Consider the following 23,882-nt stretch of genomic DNA (forward strand, 5'->3'; position numbering starts at 1 on the left):
CAGACATAGAATTCATAAGCAATTATCCGCCCTACTTAGCATATTCAGATTTATCAATACATACAGATCACAAGCACAAGTCAAAAATATGCACCAATAACACAACACAATCATAAAACCGGATTTCATCCTGGCATGTCACAATTTATACAAAGACCATGCAGACTCTTATGCATGCGGTACCAAACATGGGCTAAACCCATCCGACTGATCTATTCATCACCGAGATACAACCCAACCGGCACAAATTCCACACAATGGGAATTATGCCCACCGTTTGATCCTCAACATCATCGGGATCCATCACCAAAATGCGTATGAATGAATGCACGCATATGACATAATTATAACATCGCCGATCCGATGCGTCGCATCTTCTCATATAACTCAACATAGTTATCATCAACAAGTGTGTACATGTATCATGCACCATTCAAAACAAATCACTCATCATCATTCAATCAAAACACATGATAACCATATTTACCACAATCAACATCCATTTGCATAACAAGCAGAAGCAATCACATTATAAAAACACACATTATTGCACATATTCAATTATGCAAACAACAAATCACTGCACCTCATCAACTATGCAAAACAAGAATAAAGCACATTTGGAGAAAATGATACTTTTCAAAATAAATTCAATTTATTGTTGTTTTATTTATTTCATATGGTAGAGCATTCAACTTAAGAAACAACGTTCAAAACGGCGTCTAAAACGGGCTTACGGTTTGAAAGTTAGAAGCTTTTAAAGTTAAGTAAAAATTAAGAAAAATCTGTGGAACCCGGTTCCTCCCCATCTGGGAACCGGTTCCTGCTGAACAAAATCACCTCATTTCGGGTTTTTACTATGGGACCCCAGTTCCTCCCACATGGGAACCGGTTCCTGACGCTGCTGAAGCAGAAAACTCCAATTTTATGCCTTTTCTTTATTCCTACTTTCACTATCAACACCAAATACGAACCCACACATTAGAGTGACCAATTTTCATCAGTTTTCATGATTCTAACACAATAACTATCATCCATCAATTATAATAAACCAATTGCCTCATATTCATCAAATTGGGCATGTTAGTGTCAGAATCTCATAAACCTTAACATCCTAAATAAAGGCTCAACTCTTAATCTATTCTACCATCATCAAAACTATAATACTATTTAATAAAGAATAGTCACCCCTTACCTTAATTCATGGTTCGATTCTATTTCTCTTCGCGTTCTCTCTACGTATTCCTCCATGTTCTTTGTGCCCTAGCTCTCTCCCTCTTCCTCTTCTCAAAACTTTGATCGTACATAATGATTCCCTATTTCCTCTTTTCTCTTTTTACCCCTAGGACCTCTAATATGGTCTTCCCATATTGCTCTCACTTACTCTTCACAAATGACCACTTATACCCTTAATATCTCTAACACTAATATTATTTTATTTTACTAATTAAAATAATTCCACTTATTATTCTAATTATTCTAAAATACGCCAAAATTCATCGATACACATAAGCATCACGCAAACCACCACGACATCAGATGAATCACCAAGACATCACATAAGTCATCATAATCTCAAACATCACAGATCATCAAAAACCATAATAAGGACTCAACATATCATCACATTTTTCAATACTTCAGAACGACTCATAGATTCACGCTAAAATAATTAAATAAATTATTAGTCTAGAATTTGGGGTGTTACACTACATCCCAAAATAAAACCAAAATCATAAAAAAAGTGTTATTAAAACGTGAACCCTAAGATAGCGTTCCCCAGTGTTACAATTATCAGAGCATGACACCTGACGCTATACTAAACACACTGACTTATAAGCTAATACTCACCAAGTCGAAAGCCGCTATCCTCAATATGAAAATGACAACATGTAAGGGTGACTCTCATCACAATTAACAAATATTATTGCATCGTAAATAATAACACATCATATTTATATTATTCACCCAATTGTATCACACTTAGACAATTCAACAAATTTACAACCACACATCTTCAATTCATAACACTGAAACACATTCAATCATGTTATGAAAATCTTGCATATGAATGAACGGACGCCATGCATGTTGTACCAAACATCATTAATGGGAATAACCCACCGACCGATCCGACATCTTCAAGATACGGCCCAGACAACACAAATTCTACACAATGGAAATTATTCCTTTCGCTGAATCCACAACATCATTCGGATTCAGCCCTCAATCGTATGATTATGAATGAATGCAAACGTATACAACATACTTCTAACATCGTCGATCGAATGAACATCATCGTCTCATCTATTACCATCATCATCATTAAGCATGTCTAAATATATATTAGCATCATTCAAATACCATCCAATTGTCATCATCATACAACTCATAAATTATCACATGATTATTGCTTCAAACGTAGCATGTATTAACACAACTCATCACATATAAGCACACTACATCATTCATCAAACAGTAAACTCATGATTCCAATCTGATTGAAAGTTACACCTCATTTCATCATTTAAACACATAGTTTATCTCATAAGGTTCATCATACTCGAAACGGCACTAAAAACGGATATACGGGTTGAAAGTTATGACCTTCGGAAATATTTGTTAAAAATTGAATGATGTGATTCGACTCACAACTTTTTCAGGTCGACGCATAGAAATTCCTTTCCCCCCTCGGGTTTTCTCACGTTGACCCATGAGTCGACTCTTGCTTGTCTTTTAGGAACCTATAGGTCGACGCATGAATTTCATAGGTTGATGTAATAAGGTGAACTGACTTTTAAGAAATGTTGCGGATAGCAAGAGTCGCCACCGACTTTTATTTTATCCAATTGGAAAGGCAAAAAGAACAGGAAAGACCTTTGAAATATTTTGAGTTCGGGGGGTAGGTTATACAAAGGGAAGGTTTAAAGCACCCTTTGTGTAACACCCCGATATCCGCTGCACGCATCAACCGTGTCGGCCAACCGAGCATGTTACCGGCTTAATCAATAATCTCCCCTAGGTCCGCTTACCGGCTGCCCAGGAAATATTATTTTTGCCTCCCGCAGGAATCGAACCATGTACCTAAGAATTAAAATGATATTTAAAAAAAAGAGTTAGAACTTAGCTTTTTGATCAGATGGTGCGTGGCTGAAGGATTTTGGTTACTCCTGAAAATTAGCCACAAAGAAGAAAAATGTTAGTGCATTTAAAGACCTCACAGTTATAACGTGGCAGATCAACAATTAAAATAGTAATAATTTAGGCAAACAAATAAAAAAGGCATGGCAAAAGGCAAACCGTATAGGGCAAACAAAATAATTTTTATTGTTCAAAAACAATTATTGATAAAATTATGAAAAAGTCGAGTCTTCGATTAAAAATAAATAATTATAAAATTACATATATAAAAAAACTAACTTAAATAGAAATTATAATAATAATAAAAAAGGAACAAAGGAATAAATAAAGAGACATTAAAAATAAATAAATAAAAAGATTAAAAAAACTTAGCTTTGCTTGAGTGTGGTTGGCTGAGAGTCCATGGGATGATCCTTCAGTTCTGGTGCGTTAAATCCAGAGCATTGGTGATCTGATGGCTGGACGTTGAAGGTGTATTGTAGTCTTGCATGAGTGTGCAGCGTGGGATCTGGAAGTTGAATAATTCTCAAAAATAAATGTTGAGAGGCAGGCTCGAACCTAGGTTATGTCTATTGCATTCCTCTTCCTTTGCCACTCTTGTTGCGCTATCATTCAATATATACATTCGCACGAATCAAATAAATATAAGAACACAAAACTCAAAATTCACGGCAAAAAGGTCAGAGTGGGTCCCTGGCGTTGAGGTGCATCCAATGAGAATGGAGAGAGAGAAACTTGAAGAACGTTGACCGTCCAACGAGGTCCCTACATGCGTGAGGAGAGAGAACATGGGAGTGGACCAACCAATAATATTGCATGAAGCATCCACGCGTATTACCCAAGTATTGTTCACCTTCTCCTTCATGTTTCCTGCGGATTTATCCATGGAAACTGCTGCGATATCAGTTGCGATTTTTCCTTCAAATTCTGCAAATAAAAAAACTAGGAAAACACACGTTAGACACAGAAACAAATTGCATGGAACTCCTTAAAATCATCTCCTGGTCACGAATATGGCCTTTATTTTGCTTAAAACCCCCTACAAGTAAGAACACGAAAAGGAGGCTTCATAATGCCCTAACAATGGTGGATCTTTCTCCAGGCACTAAAGCTTCAAACCGATAGCCCAGATCTTCTCTACATGATGTCAGAAACTCAATTGCATAATTAGTTTGGATCAAAATAACTTATATGACCAAAAACGAAAGGAATTAATGTGTAGTGTATGAAGAATCGTGAAACCTTCGTTTTGTGTGTTATGGGATGTGTTTAATGGTTCAATCTTACCATATACAACCTTTTGAATGATTTGAGAAGGTCCTTTGATCTTAAAAGAGGGTCCTTTTGCAAGCTTTGAAACCCTTAGCCTTGCACCAATTTTTTCGTCCACTCCTCAATGAGCATGTTGGTCTTTATATATAAGAGGAGATTAGGGTTTTATGTGGGCTTGGATATTGAGTTTTTGATCTCTTGAAACTTTGATAAAATATGGTACAAATCTTTCTATTTTTGAAACCTATCTCCTTCCAATCTTCTTGAACTAAATTTGATGAGATTATATGTTACTTGATGGTTGATTATGATTGGAATCAAGATCCAAATCAAATCTTTGATTTTGCTTGATTTATTTTGAGATTAATCATTTTTAAATGAATAAAAAATTCATAATAAATCAAATAAATTCTTTAAATTCGTGGGAATTGGATTTTAGGTCTTGGATAACTTGAGGGTCAAGATTGAAGCAAAAGAGATTGGGCCCATTTGCAAGAAAATTCAATTTGAAGCCTTTTGTTTCACATTTTTTCTCTTAAAATCGACCAACTTTGACAAGGTATATCTCCCTCAATTTTTAAGATATGGAGGAGTTATAAGACTTTTTGGAAACCTCAAGATGTCCTCTACAAGTTACTTTCGAAGCATTTTTCCATTTGAGGGATTTATCTTGATGATATTGGCTTTGACAAAAAACTGCTTTTGGTTGACTTTCAAAAAGGACCTATAATCTTTTAGTCCATATCTCTCAAATGAAGCATTTTTGGACTTGGCTTGTGAGAAACAAAATTGTAGAGAATCCAATTTCCTTCAAAATGAGCTTTGGATGGAAATTTTCTGATGTTCCATGTGAAAGTTATGGCTAGTCAAAGTTCAGTTGACTTTCTCCCATGAAAACCCTAATTTAGAAACTTTTGGTTTTGTTGATTTCTGAACTTTCATTGATGAGTCATGATCAATCCTTGATCAAATGATGAATGATACTTCAAAATGAGGTTGTTGACAAAAAATCAGGAGTTTTGACTGTACTTTGACCACAGTTGATTTTAGGTCAAACTAGTCGACTGTTGACTTTCTGAGCAATTGAGTGGTCAATCCTTGGAATTGAAACTTGAATTTTGTCATGGAGATAGTTTGAAACATAAGAAGTCATTGGAGATCTTGATTCATTCATTTTCTTCAGAGAAATCAAAACCCTAGTTCAGGAGTTCATTGTTTAGGAGAGTATGCCTTTGAATCTTGAACTTTAGTATGAGCTTGAATAGGAAAATGGGATGGGCAAATTTTGGGGTATGACAGTCGACGCATGCTGCGTTTATGCAGAATTTTTTAGCGATTTTGACATCCTTCCACTCAAAATTTCAGTCTAATCGCACCACAATAATTCCCACACCAAAATATCATCAATTAACAGAATATACTACAATTATAACACATTTTAGAGGTCATCTAACACCAAAACCATTCATCAATTACATCAATTACATCAATTCAACAAAACAACCTAATTCTCCCAAAACCTAAACATATAAACCAATTGACCTAAATAATATTCCTAATCAGTATTATCATCTAAAATACGATAAGAGATGCTAATCGGAGAGTCCCCCCTTACCTTATTCAAGAATTCTTGGTTGGTCCTCTTCCTCTTCTGCTCCTCTTTCACGTATTTTCCTTTCTCCTCTTTTGCTTCTATTTTTCTTCTTTTCTCAATTTCTCTATTTTATGAAAGAATAAAATTCACTTAGTATGGGCCTATCACTTAGCCCCCTCTCTTACTAATCACAACACCAAGCCCAATAACTCCTTTTTCCATAATTCTTCAATTAAATCCAATCAAATGCCAAATAATTCCAATAAATAATTTAATTCTAATTTAAATTAATTAAGGAAAATATGGGGTGTTACAAGTCACACACCTAGTCACAAAACATCACATATAAGTCACACACCTAGTCACAAAACATCACATATAAGTCACACACCTAGTCACAAAACATCACATATAAGTCATACCAGACATATTCAGTTAATCACATTCATAAGTATTGATATCGTCATACTATTCATAAAATCATCAATGCACATCTTCACATACCTCCATCAATTGACAAGCCACGAAATACAATCACATTATAGTCACAAAACGTCACAACTATGAATCACATAAGACACATGGGACATGACTCATGTATATGCATGTGGTACCAATCGAAGCTTCAGCCCCCGTCACCAATTTCCCAATTCAGAGGCACAAGGCATAAGCCTTCGTCACTAATTTGCCAATCCAGACCGTCACAGAGTATGCATATGAAATGTGACTCGACAAACAAGACATACACAACATAATCATCACAATCACACATCGTCACGAGGCATACGCCTATATATCTGATAATTACCAATTACTAGAGGTAATTCAAAGTCACAATCAATCTTTCATCTTCACATAGAAACAAAATTATCACGACATCGTCATGCTTCAGTATATCACGACAAACATACAACTTCACATTTTAACAAAATCATCATAACATCATCATGTTTCGCTATATCACAACAAATCAACACATTAAGTCAATTCACAATATTTTCATCATTCTCTATAAATTAGTCTTTTAATTAACTCACTAATTCACTACCAACTAACCAAAATTATTCAACTAATAATATCTGATTAATTGGATACATCATGTGTCATTATCGGTTATCTAATTTCCGGTTAAACCCTTAATATTCACGACTTTACGAATTTTTGGGTTATACTCCCAAGTCACTAAAAACACAGCTCAACCGGTTAATTCGGATACAATTCTATTTTTTACAGGTTATTCGATTCGTTCGGTTAAAGTCACTACCTACCTTCATACTATAATCCATATGTTATTTAATAAATTCCAACACATGATTCTTTTGATAATTGGTGCTCTACTAATTATATCACACTACTAGTATAAGGAGACCACAGCTACTGCAAGTCATACTAATATTAATTTTCATTCTTGTAACTAATTTCCATTCCTAAACATACAAGCTGCCACTGTGTTTCTGTTTTCTATAAGCTACTACTGAGTTATATAATTCTTTACCAAAACTACATATCCAAAATATTACAAGTGACGAAAACAAAACAATGGGGAACAAGATTAAAGGACGACCGTCACACCTAAGGGAGACCGGCATCTCACTCCCTCACTCAATCATCTAATTTCCATTATACTACACCCTTATATATATATATATATATATATATATATATATATATATATATATATACACACACACACACCTAAGTAACAGTATGAAACAAACAATGGAAAATGTCAATATGTGAAACATAAATAAAACCAATTATAGTGAACAATGAAACAACGTGGAAAGAAAAACAAAATCGTAGAACAGTGGGGGCCGACCGACAACCCTTCCCACACACCAATGCCTACCGGCCGTCAAGGCATTGCCGCCCGTGCCAGGCCCCCTTGCCGTTTTCTTTTCATTTTCCATACATACGCATAACATTGTAATGTTTCCCATTTAAATGAACAACAACAAGAACATAACAGTTCCATAATTTCCAACACCATTTTAACACAGCAAAAGCAATAACATAATTCCCTAATTCCCAACATACAAGGTTTCATGAGCCCCATTATAGGAAGAGAACCCCACCCTTATCTTATTCAATTTGAAGCAACTTGATGGGTCTCCGATTGCAATTCCGATTTGGCACCATGGATGGAAATCTTTAAGCTTGTTCCTCTTCTCCAAGACTTGCCTCTTTCTCTTCAAATGATAACACTACTCTCTCATCTCTAAAACCCTAATTTTTATCATTCCAAATTGGGCTTTGTTAACACTCCCTCTTTATTATTCCACACAAACCAATTTATGCCCAATAAGTCCAATAACTCCAAATGACCAATATATCACTTTTAATAATATCCCACCGATATACTAATTATTTGCCGACATAATTACTTATTCACCACAAAATAATTCTCAACCGATAAATTCAAAAAATAAAATAAGAATATTTAATTAAATAAATAATTAAATAATCGGAGCGTTACATATTTTTCCTTTATTGACATATATAAGAAACAAACAGTTAATAATAATTAATAAAAATAAATTGAAAAAGAGAAAGTCAGTAAGACTAACAATGATTTTAAAAAAAAAATAAAATAAGATGTATTAAAAAAATTACACAAATAACCATGTTTCGGAGAAAATTAAGCAAATAACCATGATTCAGAAATGGTTAAAGTGGTTAGGCCAAGTGAGATGGCGCCTGTAACACCTCGATTATTTAATTATTTATTTAATTAAATATTCTTATTTTATTTTCGGAATTTATCGGTTGAGAATTATTTTGTGGAGAATAAGTATTCATGTCGGCAAATGGATTGTTATATCGAAAGAATATTATGTATCGGTTATTTCGGATTATTTATCTTATTGGGCCTAAGTTGGTTTGTGAAAAATAGTGTGGAGGCTAAGCCAAATTGCAAAAGAATAAATTTAGGGTTTTAGAGAATGAGAAATGTAGTTTGTCATTTTAAAGAGAAAGAGGCAAGCCTTGGGGAAGAGGAATGAGCTTAGAGATTTACATCCATGGTGCCAAATCGGAAGTGCAATCGGAAGCTTCACATTGAATAAGGTAAGGGTGGAGTTTTCTTTCTATAATGGGGCCTATGAAACATTGTATGTGGGAATTAGGGATTTAAGTTATTGCAATTGTTTGTGTTAATTTCTTGCTAAAAGTTGAGATTCTACTACCGCAATATAGATGAATTTAAGTTGTTGTGCTAAAATGATGCTGAAAATTGAAAACCTCTAAATTCTGTAATTTTTGCCGTTGCTGTTTGAGTTGGAATAATTCTGAAATTTTCTAGGCTTGCGTCTGGAATTGAATGTGAGCTTTGTGTGTGGAATTGAACGGATCCACTTGACGGACGACATGACATGCCATTGGCCATTGACGGGCGGCACCCCTTGAGACGGGCGGCAGCCTTCTTACTCCATTTGACGGCGGCGCATGCCTTGCTTGGGAAATTGACGGACGGCATGGTAGTGGGAAAGGGTGCCATACCATAACTATTATCTATCACTTTGTGTTGCAGGGTGGTCTATTGTACAATGAATATATTGTTTATAATGTGGAGCAGATTAAGAAGCGTTATGTGGTTAACATTACATTCAATTTTAGGAAAAGAAATTAGAATATAAATTTATGTATGTATTAGCAGTCAGGCGATGATGTTCTATGTAAATTACTTTGCTAATAAAGTTGAAATAGTTTGCACTGATCTAAAATAAGGAAGTAAGAGTTAGAAATAGAAAGTAAGATCATGGATAATTGAAATATTTTGCTATACTCTATTTTGGTTTCTGTTTCTCATTGTGACTTAATGAATCATGATTTTAGAATGAGATATATTAGAAATATATAGTAGGATAGGAAGTGTATAACACGAGCTGTTATTGGACTAATAAATGTAAAATAGTCTCGTTTTATCAAAATAGCCGAATTAAGCGATATAATTAGTTGTCTGGAATTTGATGAAAGTTAACGTGGTAACTAAGTTTAATTAGTACATTAACGTGGCAATGTTATTTTGTCAAAATTGTGATATAAATCGGTCGATTAATTAAGGATTGGATTAATGTCCTATAAACCTATTTAATTGGAATAAACTTGAACTTAAATTAACTATTCGGTTTATCGATAAATCACGATATCTTGAGTATTTAACCGAATGGATTGGATAATCGATAAGTAGTTGAATTGTGTCCAATTAACCGGTATTGAATTGTGATCATACTTTATGAATTGTTGTGGATATCTTTATGATTATTTTACTAATGATATCGACCGTTGGTTGGTGAATTGTCGGAATTGTTCTGTTGTCATATGAAGTTGTCGTATTATGTGTGAAGTGATAATGTCTTTTATGAATTGATGATTGTGATATGGGCGTGTGCCTTGTGACGAATATGTTGTGAAGTAAATGATGATGATGATGATGATGATGATGATGATGATGATGATGATGATGATGATGATGATGATGATGATGATGATTGTTGTGATGATTTGGTTAATATGTGAATTTATATGTTTGTCGTGACATGCCGAAATATGATGATTGTTGAAATGATTTTGTTAGTATGTGAAGTTCTATGTTTGTCGTGAAATGCCGAAACATGACGATGATGATGTCGTGATGAGTTTATTTCTATGTGAAGAAGAATGATTATTATGACGTTGAATTACCTCTAATAATTGGTAATTATCAGTGACGTAGGCGTATGCCTAGTGATGATGTGTGATTGTGATGAGTATGTTCTGTATGTCTTGTTTGTCGAGTCACATTTCATATGCATGCTTTGTGACGGCCTGAATTGGCAAAAATTAGTGACGAAGGCTTATGCCTTGTGCCTCTGAATTGGGCAATTGGTGACGGGGGATGAAGCTCCGATTGGTACCACATGCATATACATGAGTCATGTCCCATGTGTCTTATGTGATTCATAGTTGTGACGTTGTGTGACTATATCGTAATTGTATTCCGTGACTTGTTAAATGATGGATGTATGTGAATTGATGACTTTGTGAATAGAATGATGATATCAATACTCGTGAATACAATTAACTGAATATGTCTGTGTGACTTATATGTGATGTTTCGTGACTAAATGTATGACTTATATGCGGTGATGTTTTGGGACTACAACTGTGTTTAATACTTGTGATGTATCATGAATTAGCTTGTAAAGTAAATGAGGGAGATATGTAATTGATGTGAATATGATTTGTTGTGACTTGTGAGATGTAAAGTATGTGAAATTTATAAGTTAGTGAATGCATGAAGTGTATAACAATGTTAATACTTGCGATGTGATAACTATATATGCCTGGATCCTAATATACAATTTATCATGCACTCTCTTATATGATTTGATATCTCACCATTTTCTCTTGTTCGCCGTTGCCTTTATATTGGTAACGTGCAGGTATTCAAGTATGAAGATATTAGTTGCCGTTAATCGAGTCAATTGTCGCTCTGATACGTAGCACTCGGGGGGAACGATTTATGATGTTATGATGTTGTCGTTTATTATTTTATCTTAGCTGAATAAGATGTTATTGATTTAAAGATTGAGAACTATGATTCCGCCATGTTCTAATGAAAGAAGTTGTTTTGTTTTGAAATGTATTATACGTTGAGTATTTGTTTGATTGATTAAAGAAAGTGCTATGTATCCGCCAATCTGAATGCTTCTTAGAACAGATTAATATTATGTTGTCTAATATGTTATTTTTTGTAAGGATTTAAATCCAACCATATATGGTTCTTTAAGAAAGCTATATAAGCTTTTTAGAAATTATAACTCACAAACAAGCTATTATGGTCAAGATGCACTTTTCTATCTATTATAATAAATAAAAATTATGTACAATGATTTTTAGGTGATAAATTATAGAGTGCTTTGGCCAATATCTACTAACTCTTTTTGTAAATGAACTGATATTGTATGCACTGGTAAACTCTATAAGCGTATAAATCATTCAATGAATGAAATGAAAATAAATATTTATATTCCTATGGCACACACATAACACTTCAAAGTCCGGTTTAAAGGGGATTTAAATAATCAAATACATTTCTATGAGAAGCACTTATAGTCCCTATAGTTGTTTAACTTAATAGTCTATCCAATTTTTATGGAAAATTATCTCTTAATGTTTATCCATTCTTATTAAAATAATACTATCATACAACACTAGTAGAAGACCCGTGCGTCCGCACGGGTAATTAAAATTTTAAGATGAATAATTTATTACAAACATATAAAAAGAAATTTAAAAACTCAAATGAAAAATGTTAAATTAGATTCATAAAACATAATATAGATATAGATGTAATGAATCTATATATAGTAGCTATTTTTTTTTTTTTAAAAAAGTTGGAAATGTAATAGGCAAATAGTGTCTTCAAAAGAACTTCAATTGTATATGACATCTTAGATTGAAGTGTACCAAAGAAATTCAAAAAAAATAGAAAATAAAGAATGGAAAAGGTATTATGATGATAGCGACTCATGAAAGTAGTGAGTTTCACTGATAAAATTCACATAAAAAAGGTATTATGGTGGTAGTGACCCGTAAAAATAGTGAATGTCCGAATAAAAATGAATTAATGTCCAAAAAAAAAGTATTATGGTGGTTAAAGAGCCATGCGTTATTCTATTGTAATTGAATAAAATTAATTTTCTCTTTTATTTTTTGGTCTACATCCTGTAATTATTTTCAATCTATTTTGCTAGAGTGATTTAACCGATTAAAACTTTGTGAGAAAATTAATGTAATTGATGAATTTAACAATTTATTATGTTACTAATTAACCACGGAGGAATAATCTTATCCTATAGACAGAATGTAACTTTAAAAATTTATTAAATTTTTTAACTTTCCAAAAGTTTGAAAGTTCGTAAAAATTTCTATACACCTTAGTGGAAAGGCTTAGAAGATTGTTTTGAAAATGTAAAAATCTCCATATTGTTATAATGTTATTAATTAATATAAATATGAAAGTAATCCTTAATTTATTCATTTAATATCTTACAATTTTTAAAAAAAAATCAATATAGATATGAGTGACTAACTTTAACAGAAAGTTATTAACTCCTACAGAAGAAACTTTATTTCAAATTGGTAGAGATACTTTTAGATATGAGCGTTTCAGCAACTTCTTTATTGCAAGAACCCACGTAAGTCAAGCCCAATGAAATTGCAATGTAAGCAACCACAAAAAGTGAAGCTTCAAATTCAATAAGAATAGCTTCCAATGGGTTAAGTAGCTAAAAACAGCAAGAATAAAGAGAAATATTTTACAATTGCAAGTAAAAACTCACATGTATCTCAATATAATAGAGGACATTAAAGGCCAATTTAAGCATATGTTTTACAGACTTTTTTCATCATATTATCTTTCTTAGTTTCAGTGCTTCCATATTTATGGCTGACATGAGTATCTAGGCTTTATTGGATGAGATTTCTTATTGATTTGATAATACAAATGAAGTACACATCTTGCTGGAAATTTGAAGGAACATGGCTTTTTTTATAATATAGAAGAAATACAATTCAATCCTCACAGCTTTTACTATCAGCTCAAATGTTATCTGAAAAAACAAATATTCATCATATTTAGTATACCTATATTATAAAAAAATGAAAACAAAAGAAAAACAAAGTCACTTTTTTAAACATGTTTATGCATGCTTTAGCTCTCTATGATGATGGCCTAAAATTTAATATTCAGAATGATTATTCTTCCCTGTAGAAGTTAAGCTTACATGATGCAAGGATTATGGACACATTGTCACCAATAATGGAATCTGACTCATAATTTATATCAACATCACAATCACAAGTCAAGACATATTATTAAACTACATGCTATGTGTAAATTGTTTAGGCATGCTAATTACTTGGATCAGAAATAACATAACAGAGTTAAAGTAGTAAAACCAATCAAAGTATGCGATTTAGCCACCTGAATTGCAGCATCCTTCCACGGACTCTCTATTTCGTGTGCAAGTTCCTTGGTGAGACGTGGGTAATTCAGCCTGCCACCAATTTCTGATAGCTTTTCACCAATGTCCTATTGCAGCAATTAAGAAAGCTCTTGTTGAATTTAGAAGAAAAATTTGATATAAAAATTTGACAAAAAGCAAAAGAGGCTGTAACATTGAACTACCTTATTTTCACTGGATATAACATACTTCAAAAAATCAACATCATTCTGAGCAAACTCCTTCGATCCATCATGAGGTAACTGTATAAACATGTCAATTACATAATAAGGATGATAGTTTACTCGGCCAGGACAGTCAAAACACAATTCACAGGAAACAGTAACTACAAACTGTGGACACTACAAACACTTTATTTTTAAGAGAAAAATAATCAACACACCCTTTCAAATATTACCTACTTTTATTGTCTGATATACATTAACATGAACAACTGGTAGATAGCTTTTTAGTTCTACCTCATCAAAGCCAGTTTGAAATAAAAGTTTTATCTGCATATTATAGACAAATAAATATCAATAATCACGTATATATATTTAAATGTACAATGCTATTGCTGAAATATGGAGAAAATGCATTTTCTTGTCTGCTTAAATATTGTGGACTTCCCCAACTCTCCAGCTCCTAAAATACAGATCATTGAAAATTTTAAATAAGTGCACCATAAAATTAACAAAAGTAAGCAAGTAACCAAATAACCAAATAAGAAACTATTGTATAAATGATTCAATCAAATGAATATGTAATTATTCTCAATAACAGGATAGGTCACTCAAAAGAAGAAGTCGTCACGATAAATAAGGAAAATCCAATATCCATTTTGATCGGTTATTTCAAATCCTAAAAACTCGAGTATACAAATAGTTTACTCAACCATCAAGATTAAAACACTTTCTGCTACAAAATATTATTCAGAAAACGGGGGCAGCAGGGATCAAACTCATCATCACTTGGTCAAAAGCTTGATATGTCAACCCGCAACTATCCCAAAAGATTAAGACGGTTAGGTGAAAGCTCGTAATTGGATTTATATCTAAAATACATATTGATTTATGAATCAAGTATCCCTCAATCAGAAGTTGAATAACCTTTTTTCATATTATAGTCAAATACCTTAAGCTGCAAAGATGAACATTTTCTAATTTTCTAAATAAAGGGGACAGAAAAGTCAATTGATTTGTAAGGCTACTTCACAGCATCCAGTGTTTGGAAACACTTCAATTTTCAGCTTTAAAGTGTCTTACTGAGACATTAAGCATACAAGACTGAGATTAAACAAACAAATGCTGATAAAATGTACCTAGCAGTAGAAGTTTCTGAATATGCTTTTCAGCCTTTGTTTCTAACTCTATTCTTCTTTCAATTTCTGCAGTTTCCAAATGTATATAACCATTATGAAATTAAAATCTGTGCAACACTTTCAGTTTATGAAAAAGAACAATAAAGAGATCCTTTTACCTCCAAGGACAAGGAAAAATCTTTGAGATGCAAGCTTCCCCGAATATGAGGAATTTGTTGGAGAATCAAGATTCAGAAGAGAGACATCAAGAAATCTGAACACATAAGCATAATAAAAAAAAGCTATTATAAAGAAGAACATTTATGTTTCAGGCTGTCTTTAAAGGATTTTATATCCAAAACAATGAAACTCTTACAAAAATGTCAATGAATCTATTAGCATATCTACACTATTTTAGGAACTGTTTTAGGATATATGTGTTGAACCTGCAAATAAATAAGAAGCTAACAACAAAATGAAACCCATAAAAATGCTCAATAAATTTGAACACAGAATCTATAAGCAATGAACCGAACATGAAAATACAACAAAGATATGGAGAATCGATAAAGAGGAATGAACATGTTTTTGCAACCAATCCATCATTCATTTACCTGTGTTTTTCAATATGTACATGTCCTGCAGAATCCAACCTCTGAGTTTGTTTTTTCCTTCAAATTCATCGTCATCTTCTCCATCTGAGGCAACCAATTACTGTTAAACGCATAAATCTTGAGTAGCGCAAAGGAATGAGAAACTGAGATGAGGGGGAAAGGGGGCGACGAAGGATTTAGGGTTTAGAGAGAGAAATGGGGCGACGGCGGAAAGCGAGAGAGATGGCCAATGATGAAGGGGAAAATATTGGTTTTGCTAGGGTTGGGGGAGGGAAAGAGAGACGAGAAGATAGGAAGAGAGAGACAAGCACACAAAATTCAAAATTCAAAATGTGTGGAGGAAACTGTGTGTCCGGTTAATAGACTAAATTGTGAAACTCAATGGATATTAGGAAACACCCAATAGAAATATTGGAAGTGGAGTGCCACTTGGAGGAATAGAGAAATGTAATTGGTGGGAATAAACTTTGATTTAGCAAATTACAATAAAGGGCATTTTTAAGGGTAATAATTTTTATCATTAAGGATAATTTAGGGTGTTTGGTGGTATGTTTAATTCTTAGTTAGGTAGTTGATTCTTTATCAAATATGGAGAGTAAGTTAAAATGAACATGTAAAGAGATAACATAAAGGTTAACAAACTGCTGCCTGTTCAAAAGCAAGTTTTTTTTAAGTCCCAACAAAATTCAAACTGCCGTGTCATTGTCATTTTGCATCAATCAATCCCATCAATTTTTCTATAAATGTATCTTTTCAATAATCCATACTTATCATGGAAACAAATGTCAGCAAAGCAAACTAATCAGTCAAATTCTACTAACTAGAGTAATGTACTATATTTTAAAAATATTTTGGTGGGGATAACTATAACATAAAGGTTGATTTTTTAAGACCATTTATAATGGAGGTGTTGAAAAAATAAATTCAACATACTAAAAAGAAGATCAAAGTGATTCAAGAGTAGATGAGAGCTTCTCTAGGTCTCCAAAAGAGTTATCATGATAAACGAAGAAAAAAATTAAGTTCCAAGAGAGAGATCATGTGCTTTCTAGGGTTACTCCGATAACGGGTGTTGGCAGAGCTTCAAAGTCTCGAAAGCTCACTCTGCATCTCTACGCTCCTTACCAGATTCTGTAGAGGATAAGAGAAGTGGCCTATCGCGTTGCTTTGCCACCGTCGCTTGCTAATCTTTATGATGTGTTTCATGTGTCTTAGTTGAGGAGTTACATTCCGTATCCGTCTCATGTGACCCAGGTGGATAATGTACATGTGAGAGATAACCTGGTTGTTGAAGCATCAACCATGCGGATAGAGTACTATGCTCATAACCATCACCACATACTCCACCAAAAAAAGTCTCCCGCCTACAACTCAACAACGTCGGTCACTTACAAGATTTCTCACCTCACGTGAGCAGGTCCCTTAGACAACCTCAAAAACCATTATAATGGGTTACTCGCTGTCGTGAGCTAGCCTTTACCATCCAAACACGTAGGGCATCTGAGTCTCCTTAACCTTAAAAGGGAGAACATGCACACACCTCTATTTTTTAGACAGTACAAAACTAATATGTGTTGACTTTAAAGAGTAACTAAGGTTGAAAGTATTAATAACTTTGATATCCAAGTTCCAATTTGAAAGAATACTATTGTGTGTTGCTGCTTTTATATATATATATATATATATATATATATATATATATATATATATATATATATTAATCTCAATTCTAATTTTGGCATGTGATTATTTGTATTTCTATTTATAATAAAGGGAGTGTTTATCTTACTAGAAAATAAAGTGGCAATGGTTAAATCTTCTTAAAATTGCAAAGGGTATGAACTAGAGACAACTTGTCTTGTATAGTGGTTTTCATATTTGAATATAATATGATAATGACAACAAGATTACAATGCTCTATTTTTTGCATCGTATGTGATATATTAAATATGTCTATTTAAACCATTTTTAATTGGGTATTATATATTTTTCACTATCTTTTGAAAAGAAAACACAGACTATCTATTTCTATACCCATTCTTAAATCTATTGTGCAACCATAACATGAAGTTTAGATCTCTCTTAGATGACCCACTAACAGAGCAGTTTACAAGTAACAACTTTTTTATCTTTGAACTTTATTTTTCGTTTTTTTTCTCTCATAATGCTTTAACTTTGTTTTGTTTCCATTAGTAGCTTTACAAACTTTAAGGGATTGAAGATATTGGAGATGGCAGATGATGTTTCACATCCGATCAGCATAAGGTAATAACTCTAGGTTACTTATCATTATTTACTTATCATTATTTAAACATGTTTTCTTGTAATTTTGTTTGAGCAGGGATTGGTTCAAGTGTTTGAAGAGGAGTACCCAGGTTATGAACACATATTTTGTTTAAGGCACTTGTATGCAAACTTTAAGAAGAAGTTTGGTGGAGGAACTTTGTTCAGAGATCTGATGATGGAAGCTTCCAAGGCAACATATTTTGAGGCACATGAATCAAGGATGCTCATGATCAAGGAGGCCAGATTGGGTGCTTATCAGTGTTTAGAGGTTATTCCCAGGAAAAAGTGGTGTAAGAATGCTTTTGCTTTCTTCTCAAAGTGTGATGTGTTAATGAACAATTTGAGTGAGTCTTTTAATATAACAATCTTACTGCAAAGGGACAAGCCAATAATTACTATGCTTGAGTGGATTAGGAATTATTTAATGGGTAGGTTTTCAACCGTTAGAGAAAAGGTAGATGGATACAAGGGTCAAATAATGACTAAACCATTAAGAAGACTAGATAGAGAGATCGAGAAGAGTGTTATTTGGACAACCACATTTGCTGGTAGGTATTTCTTTCAGGTAACTCATGTACTTTTTACTGGTCACTTTATAGTGGATTTAGAAAAACATACATGCACTTGCAATTTTTGGGCGCTTGTTGGCATACCATGTAGACATGCAGTGGCTGCCATACATAGGAAGGTAGATGACCCAATCAGCTATGTACATAAATGCTATCATAAGAGTACATATGAAGCTTGCTACAATTAACTCATCACCCCTTTTAATGTCTAGAACAAATAACCTAGAACCTCTTATCCTGATATGTTTCCACCACTGTTCAAACATGGAGCAGGAAGGCCCAAAATATTACGTATGAGAGAACCTGATGAAATTAACCAAAATAAATGGCAGAGAACTAATATTAGTCATAGGTGCAAAGTATGTTGTGAACTAGGTCACAATAAAAGGACTTGCAAGAAAAGTAAGCAACTTGGTTCGGTACAACCTAGAACTAGACATGAATTGCCAATAGATGATGTGCCTAGTGAAGATGTGTCAAGATAAGATATGCCTAGTAAGATGTCCCAAGAGAAGATGTGCCAATGGAATTTCCTACACAGACATGTCAAACAGGCCCAGGTCAATATGGCAACAAAAAAGGGGTAATTCAAACTTGCTATTTTTTCTTCAAGTAATATCCTATTTAAATTTCTATTTTTCTTCAACTGATATGCTATTTGCATTCAACTGATGTGCTTCCTTTTTTTTACCAGCAAAAGCCTAAGGTCAAAACTTCAAAACAAGTCAAGTCTAAGAAACCAAAAGTGCAGCCAAGTGGCACTGGAACTATGAATGATGGAGCTGGAACAATTGGCATTGCACCAGTAACACAGTCTCCACCTGTTGATAAGTACCATGAGTAGGATTCTGAAACATTGGGTGCCTTGTTAGATTGGGATGACGTCTTAGACATTCAGCCTTTGTGTGTGGAAACCTCACCCATGAAGCCAAAAGATGCGGCTCCAATTGTTGCTGCAACAAAGGAGCCTACTCCAACTGCTGCTGCAACAAATGATCCTGAAGCAACTGATGCGACAACAAAGGAGCCTACTCCAACTGCTAATGAAACAAATAGGCTTGAATCAACTGCTGCTGAAACAGATAAGCCCGTACCAACTGCTCCTAAAACAAACGAGCTTGAACCAAGTGCTGCTACCAGGGCCAAGGGTGGACACAAAATTTTATATGGTGTAGCTCCAAAAAAGTATAAGAACAAACCATTCAAACCACCAACATTATCTTCAAAACAAGTGCATACCAGACCACCAGTGTCTTCTTCAACACAAGTGCATATCAAACCACTAGCATCATCTTCAACATAAGTGGAGACCAAGATCAAAAAAACTAAATCTGATATTCAGTTGTAAAAAGACAAAGTGACAGATACAGGAGCCTTAGGACAAAGCTAGTTACAGGTCCATGAAAAATCCAGATGACCCTTTGGTGATCACCGAGGATGATGAAACCACAAATGAATCAACTAGTGGTGTTGTCAAGAAAAAGAAAATGGATGACATATACAAGGGCTTAACTCAGTGAACAAACTTATTTTATTATACATATTATGTTTTTGAACCTTTTTTGTAATCAACTGCTTAACTCTGCCATATGTTTTGTTTACTTGTAATCTTTTGGAACCTTTTTTGAAATCAAGTGCTTAACTCAAGTGATCAAATTATTTGTAATGTACTGATTATGAACCTTATTTAAGGTCACCTTTATGTCAAATTAAATTTATGTCTACGTATTTAACAGTTATGCTTAATTATTAGTGATTATGCAATAACCAAATCATAGGTCAAAGTTATGCAGATTATGTACTGACAAAGTCATGGAAGTGCTTTCAAATTATAGGTCACTTATTATAGTACAATTCAAATTATAGGTCACTTATAATACATCTCAAATTATAGATCACTTATTATGGTACAATTCAAATTATGGTTCACTTATTATAGTACAGTTCAAATTATAGGTCGCTTATTACATAACAACATCAACTGCCATTTGCAAAGTTAAACTAAAGGCCACATTGCAACAACAACATCAACAATTATTAAACAACAACATTGTATTACATTTCAGAAACAAGTACAAATGAAAGGTTATGGTTTACACTAACAAAACACACCAATTGTACCATAACCCTTCAACTTTTACAATTCACTAACAAGTACAAATTGACCATGAACGAAAAAATAGGAAAATTGTCGTCATCTTTCCACAAAATCCATTTAACTTCTGCTGGACCTGCAATTCCACATTCTTCTTCATTGCTGACTCATATAACTCCTTCAATGTTTCAATAGATTGCATCTCCCTCGTCTTGGTCGAATCATTTCTCTGTTCTTCATCTAAAGTCTCAATTACATCGTGCCCTGGTCCCATATCATCATCCCATTTGAATAGATTGCCCATTTCCTCTCTTTTCTAAAAGGGGCATCTCTAGAAGAGTCTCTCTCGATTACAACCGTTCTTGCAACAATACGAAATCATACGAAGATTGCCGGCATACACATTTTCAATCTACGATTGCTCATACTTGTTGACTGAATTGAAACCAATTTGCCTCTAATTGAAGAAGAAGACATACCTTGTGTAACTGCTAAGCACGATGAAGAAGAAGAACAATTGTGAAGAAGATTGTGAAATAGCTCGATTTGGGCACAGGCAAGAATAAAGATATGGTTTTAGGATTGTGTAATTTCACTTAAATATAAAACAAATAACATTATTATAATCGTTAGCCTACGTGTCATAGAAATAAAACACACTTGGAAAGTCATGTCATCCTCTGTTAGTGGATGGAAACTAACGGAAGAAACCATTTATGAGGACGTCAAATTTTACAGGAACCATAATTCGGACCCTGGCATATCTAACCTTATTAAATATATCTATTTAAATCATTTTTAATGGTTAATAATATATTTTCCACTCTCTTTTGAAAAGAAAACGCAGACTATCTATTTCTATACCAATTCTTAAATCTTTTTTGCAACCGTAACATGAAGTTTAGATCTCTCACAGATCACCCATTAACAAAGCAGTTTACAAGTAACAACTTTTCTGGCTTTGGCTAATATGCATAAGGATTTACTTATGCACCATGCATAAGCCTACATAAGTCATTGGATCATGTTTTAAATCTAGTATTGAGTATTGAGTATTGAGTGGTGAGTATTGAGTATTGAGTAATAACAATTAATGTCTAGAATTTGATTCAAGGGTCAGTAATAATCTATGTATGGCGCATAGACTTTTATCTATGCACGGTAACTGCACCCAACTTTTTTTATCTTTGAACTTTTTTTTTGTCTTTTTCCTCTCTCATAGTGCTTTAAGTTTGTTTTGTTTCCATTAGTAGCTATACAAACTTCAAGGGATTGATTAAGGACAACATAAATTTGATTGATGTCGATGTGTCGGGTTAAATAGAAAACAATTATTTAACTTAAAAAGGGCTTCTAACTTTGTTGAGAGTATATTTCTGGGGAAAATATTTTCATATTATTCACACAAATTTATTCATCTTATTAATTATGAAATTTTTCATTTCATGCATTCGTTCGCTCAGGTAGATATTATGTAGGGGTGTTCAAATTAACGGGTTATATAAATTATCCATATTCATATTTAAATTCGGTTATAAAAATCCGATTAATTTTAGTATGGTTTTTAACCAAATCCATATTTTGGACATTTTATAAATATGATTTTAACCAAATTCATATTTTGGACATCCATATCCAAAATAAAAACTAAATTAAAATATTTTCTGAAAATCTAATTTTTTTCAGAAATATGAATAAATTATTTTTTTTAAAAGTTGGTTTTTTACGAAAATACAAAAAATTGATTTTATTTCTAAAAACATAAAAAAACGAGTTTTTAAAAAATACGAAAAAAATCTAGTTTTTACGAAAATATGAAAATTTGATTTTTTTTTTTTTAGAAAATACAAAAAATCGAGGTTTTTTTCGAAAATCGCTTTTAATCGATTTTTTTTGGAAATATGAAAAGTCAATTTTTTTGAAAATACAAAATAATCGAGTTTTTTTTGAAATACAATAAAATCATATTTCATAAATACAAAAAGTTAGATTATTTTTTGGAAATACGAAAAAAATTCAATTTTATTTCTAAACTCGTAAAAGATTGAGTTCTTTCCGAAATACGAAAGGGAATACGAAAAAAAAAGAGTTTTTCAAATAAATACGAGAAATCGTATTTTATCGGAACAAACAAAATCAATTTTTTTTCGAAAATTGAGTGTTTTTGAAAAAATGGAAAATTAATTTTTTTTTTAAGATATGAAATTTTTTTCCAAAAATATGAAAATCGTTTTTTTCTCGAAAAAATACAAATTTTTGAAATCGGTTTTAAATTAAAATTTGGTTATAACTTTATAACCGGTTATAAAATGTGGTTATGGATAAACCGGTTTTGTAACGTAAAAATATAATCATTTATATGGATTGATTTTATATCCGATTATAATAAATAGTTATTAATTGAATATGGATTGGATTGGTTAATTATCGGTACATGAGCACCGCTAATATTATGTGTCAATATGTTCAATTGTGTTTCTTTTCTGAGTGCAGGATGTAGCTAGCAGTGTTAGTCGATCCGTTTTTAATTTGCAGTCTAGCGCAGAGGGTTGTTTTGTTGGCTAGAAATTCATCTGTGTGGTCACAAGGGCATTTTGGCACTGGTTTGTTAGACCATGTGCAATGGTAGAGTTATTTAAAGTCAACACCACAAAATCATGTGCAATGGGGTGTGTAATGTAGTGTTGAGTGTGTGTTGGAGGAGAGAGATGTTGAGAAAACTCAACACCATTTAATCTGACCGAGGGCATGACGTGACAGCGCCTCATTGGTCTGGGCCAGGCGCGTGTAGCCCACTCGCTGGGTGTGAGATTGGGTCTTAATCCACGCGGAGAGAGAAAGAGAAAAGGGATAAGTGCAGCCACGTGGCTGTGCTTGATTGGCTGACCAGATTTTTATCCATTTAATACTTTGAACTCAATTATTTCGTTGCAAATTAATTTTTTTTTTTTTTACCAAAATTCATGATTTTTTTTCTCTATAAATAGAGACTTGGTTCATTTGATTTGGACACAGAAAAAAAA

General features: G+C 33.1%; 1 protein-coding gene across 3 annotated transcripts; it reads right to left on the reverse strand.

The window, feature by feature from the left end:
• Positions 1-12,911: 12,911 nt before the first annotated feature.
• Positions 12,912-16,273, reverse strand: LOC131639465 (guanine nucleotide-binding protein alpha-1 subunit-like). Of its 3 annotated transcripts, none has more exons than XM_058909965.1 (7): positions 15,910-16,273; positions 15,475-15,569; positions 15,317-15,382; positions 14,418-14,640; positions 14,181-14,258; positions 13,977-14,084; positions 12,912-13,602 (listed from the first exon to the last, which is right to left on the reverse strand). In XM_058909965.1, the coding sequence occupies exons 4-7, from the start codon at positions 14,511-14,513 to the stop codon at positions 13,477-13,479; spliced, it is 408 nt and encodes a 135-aa protein (XP_058765948.1). In that variant the 5' UTR covers positions 14,514-14,640; positions 15,317-15,382; positions 15,475-15,569; positions 15,910-16,273; the 3' UTR covers positions 12,912-13,476. The 3 variants fall into 3 exon arrangements, 1 of the variants encoding a protein (XP_058765948.1); XR_009294960.1 differs by having other exon boundaries at positions 12,914-13,602; positions 14,414-14,507; XR_009294959.1 differs by having other exon boundaries at positions 12,920-13,602; positions 14,414-14,640.
• Between the last annotated feature and the right edge of the window lie 7,609 nt (positions 16,274-23,882).

Source organism: Vicia villosa, unplaced genomic scaffold (assembly GCF_029867415.1).
Source record: "Vicia villosa cultivar HV-30 ecotype Madison, WI unplaced genomic scaffold, Vvil1.0 ctg.002649F_1_1, whole genome shotgun sequence".
NCBI classification, from domain to species: domain Eukaryota; kingdom Viridiplantae; phylum Streptophyta; class Magnoliopsida; order Fabales; family Fabaceae; genus Vicia; species Vicia villosa.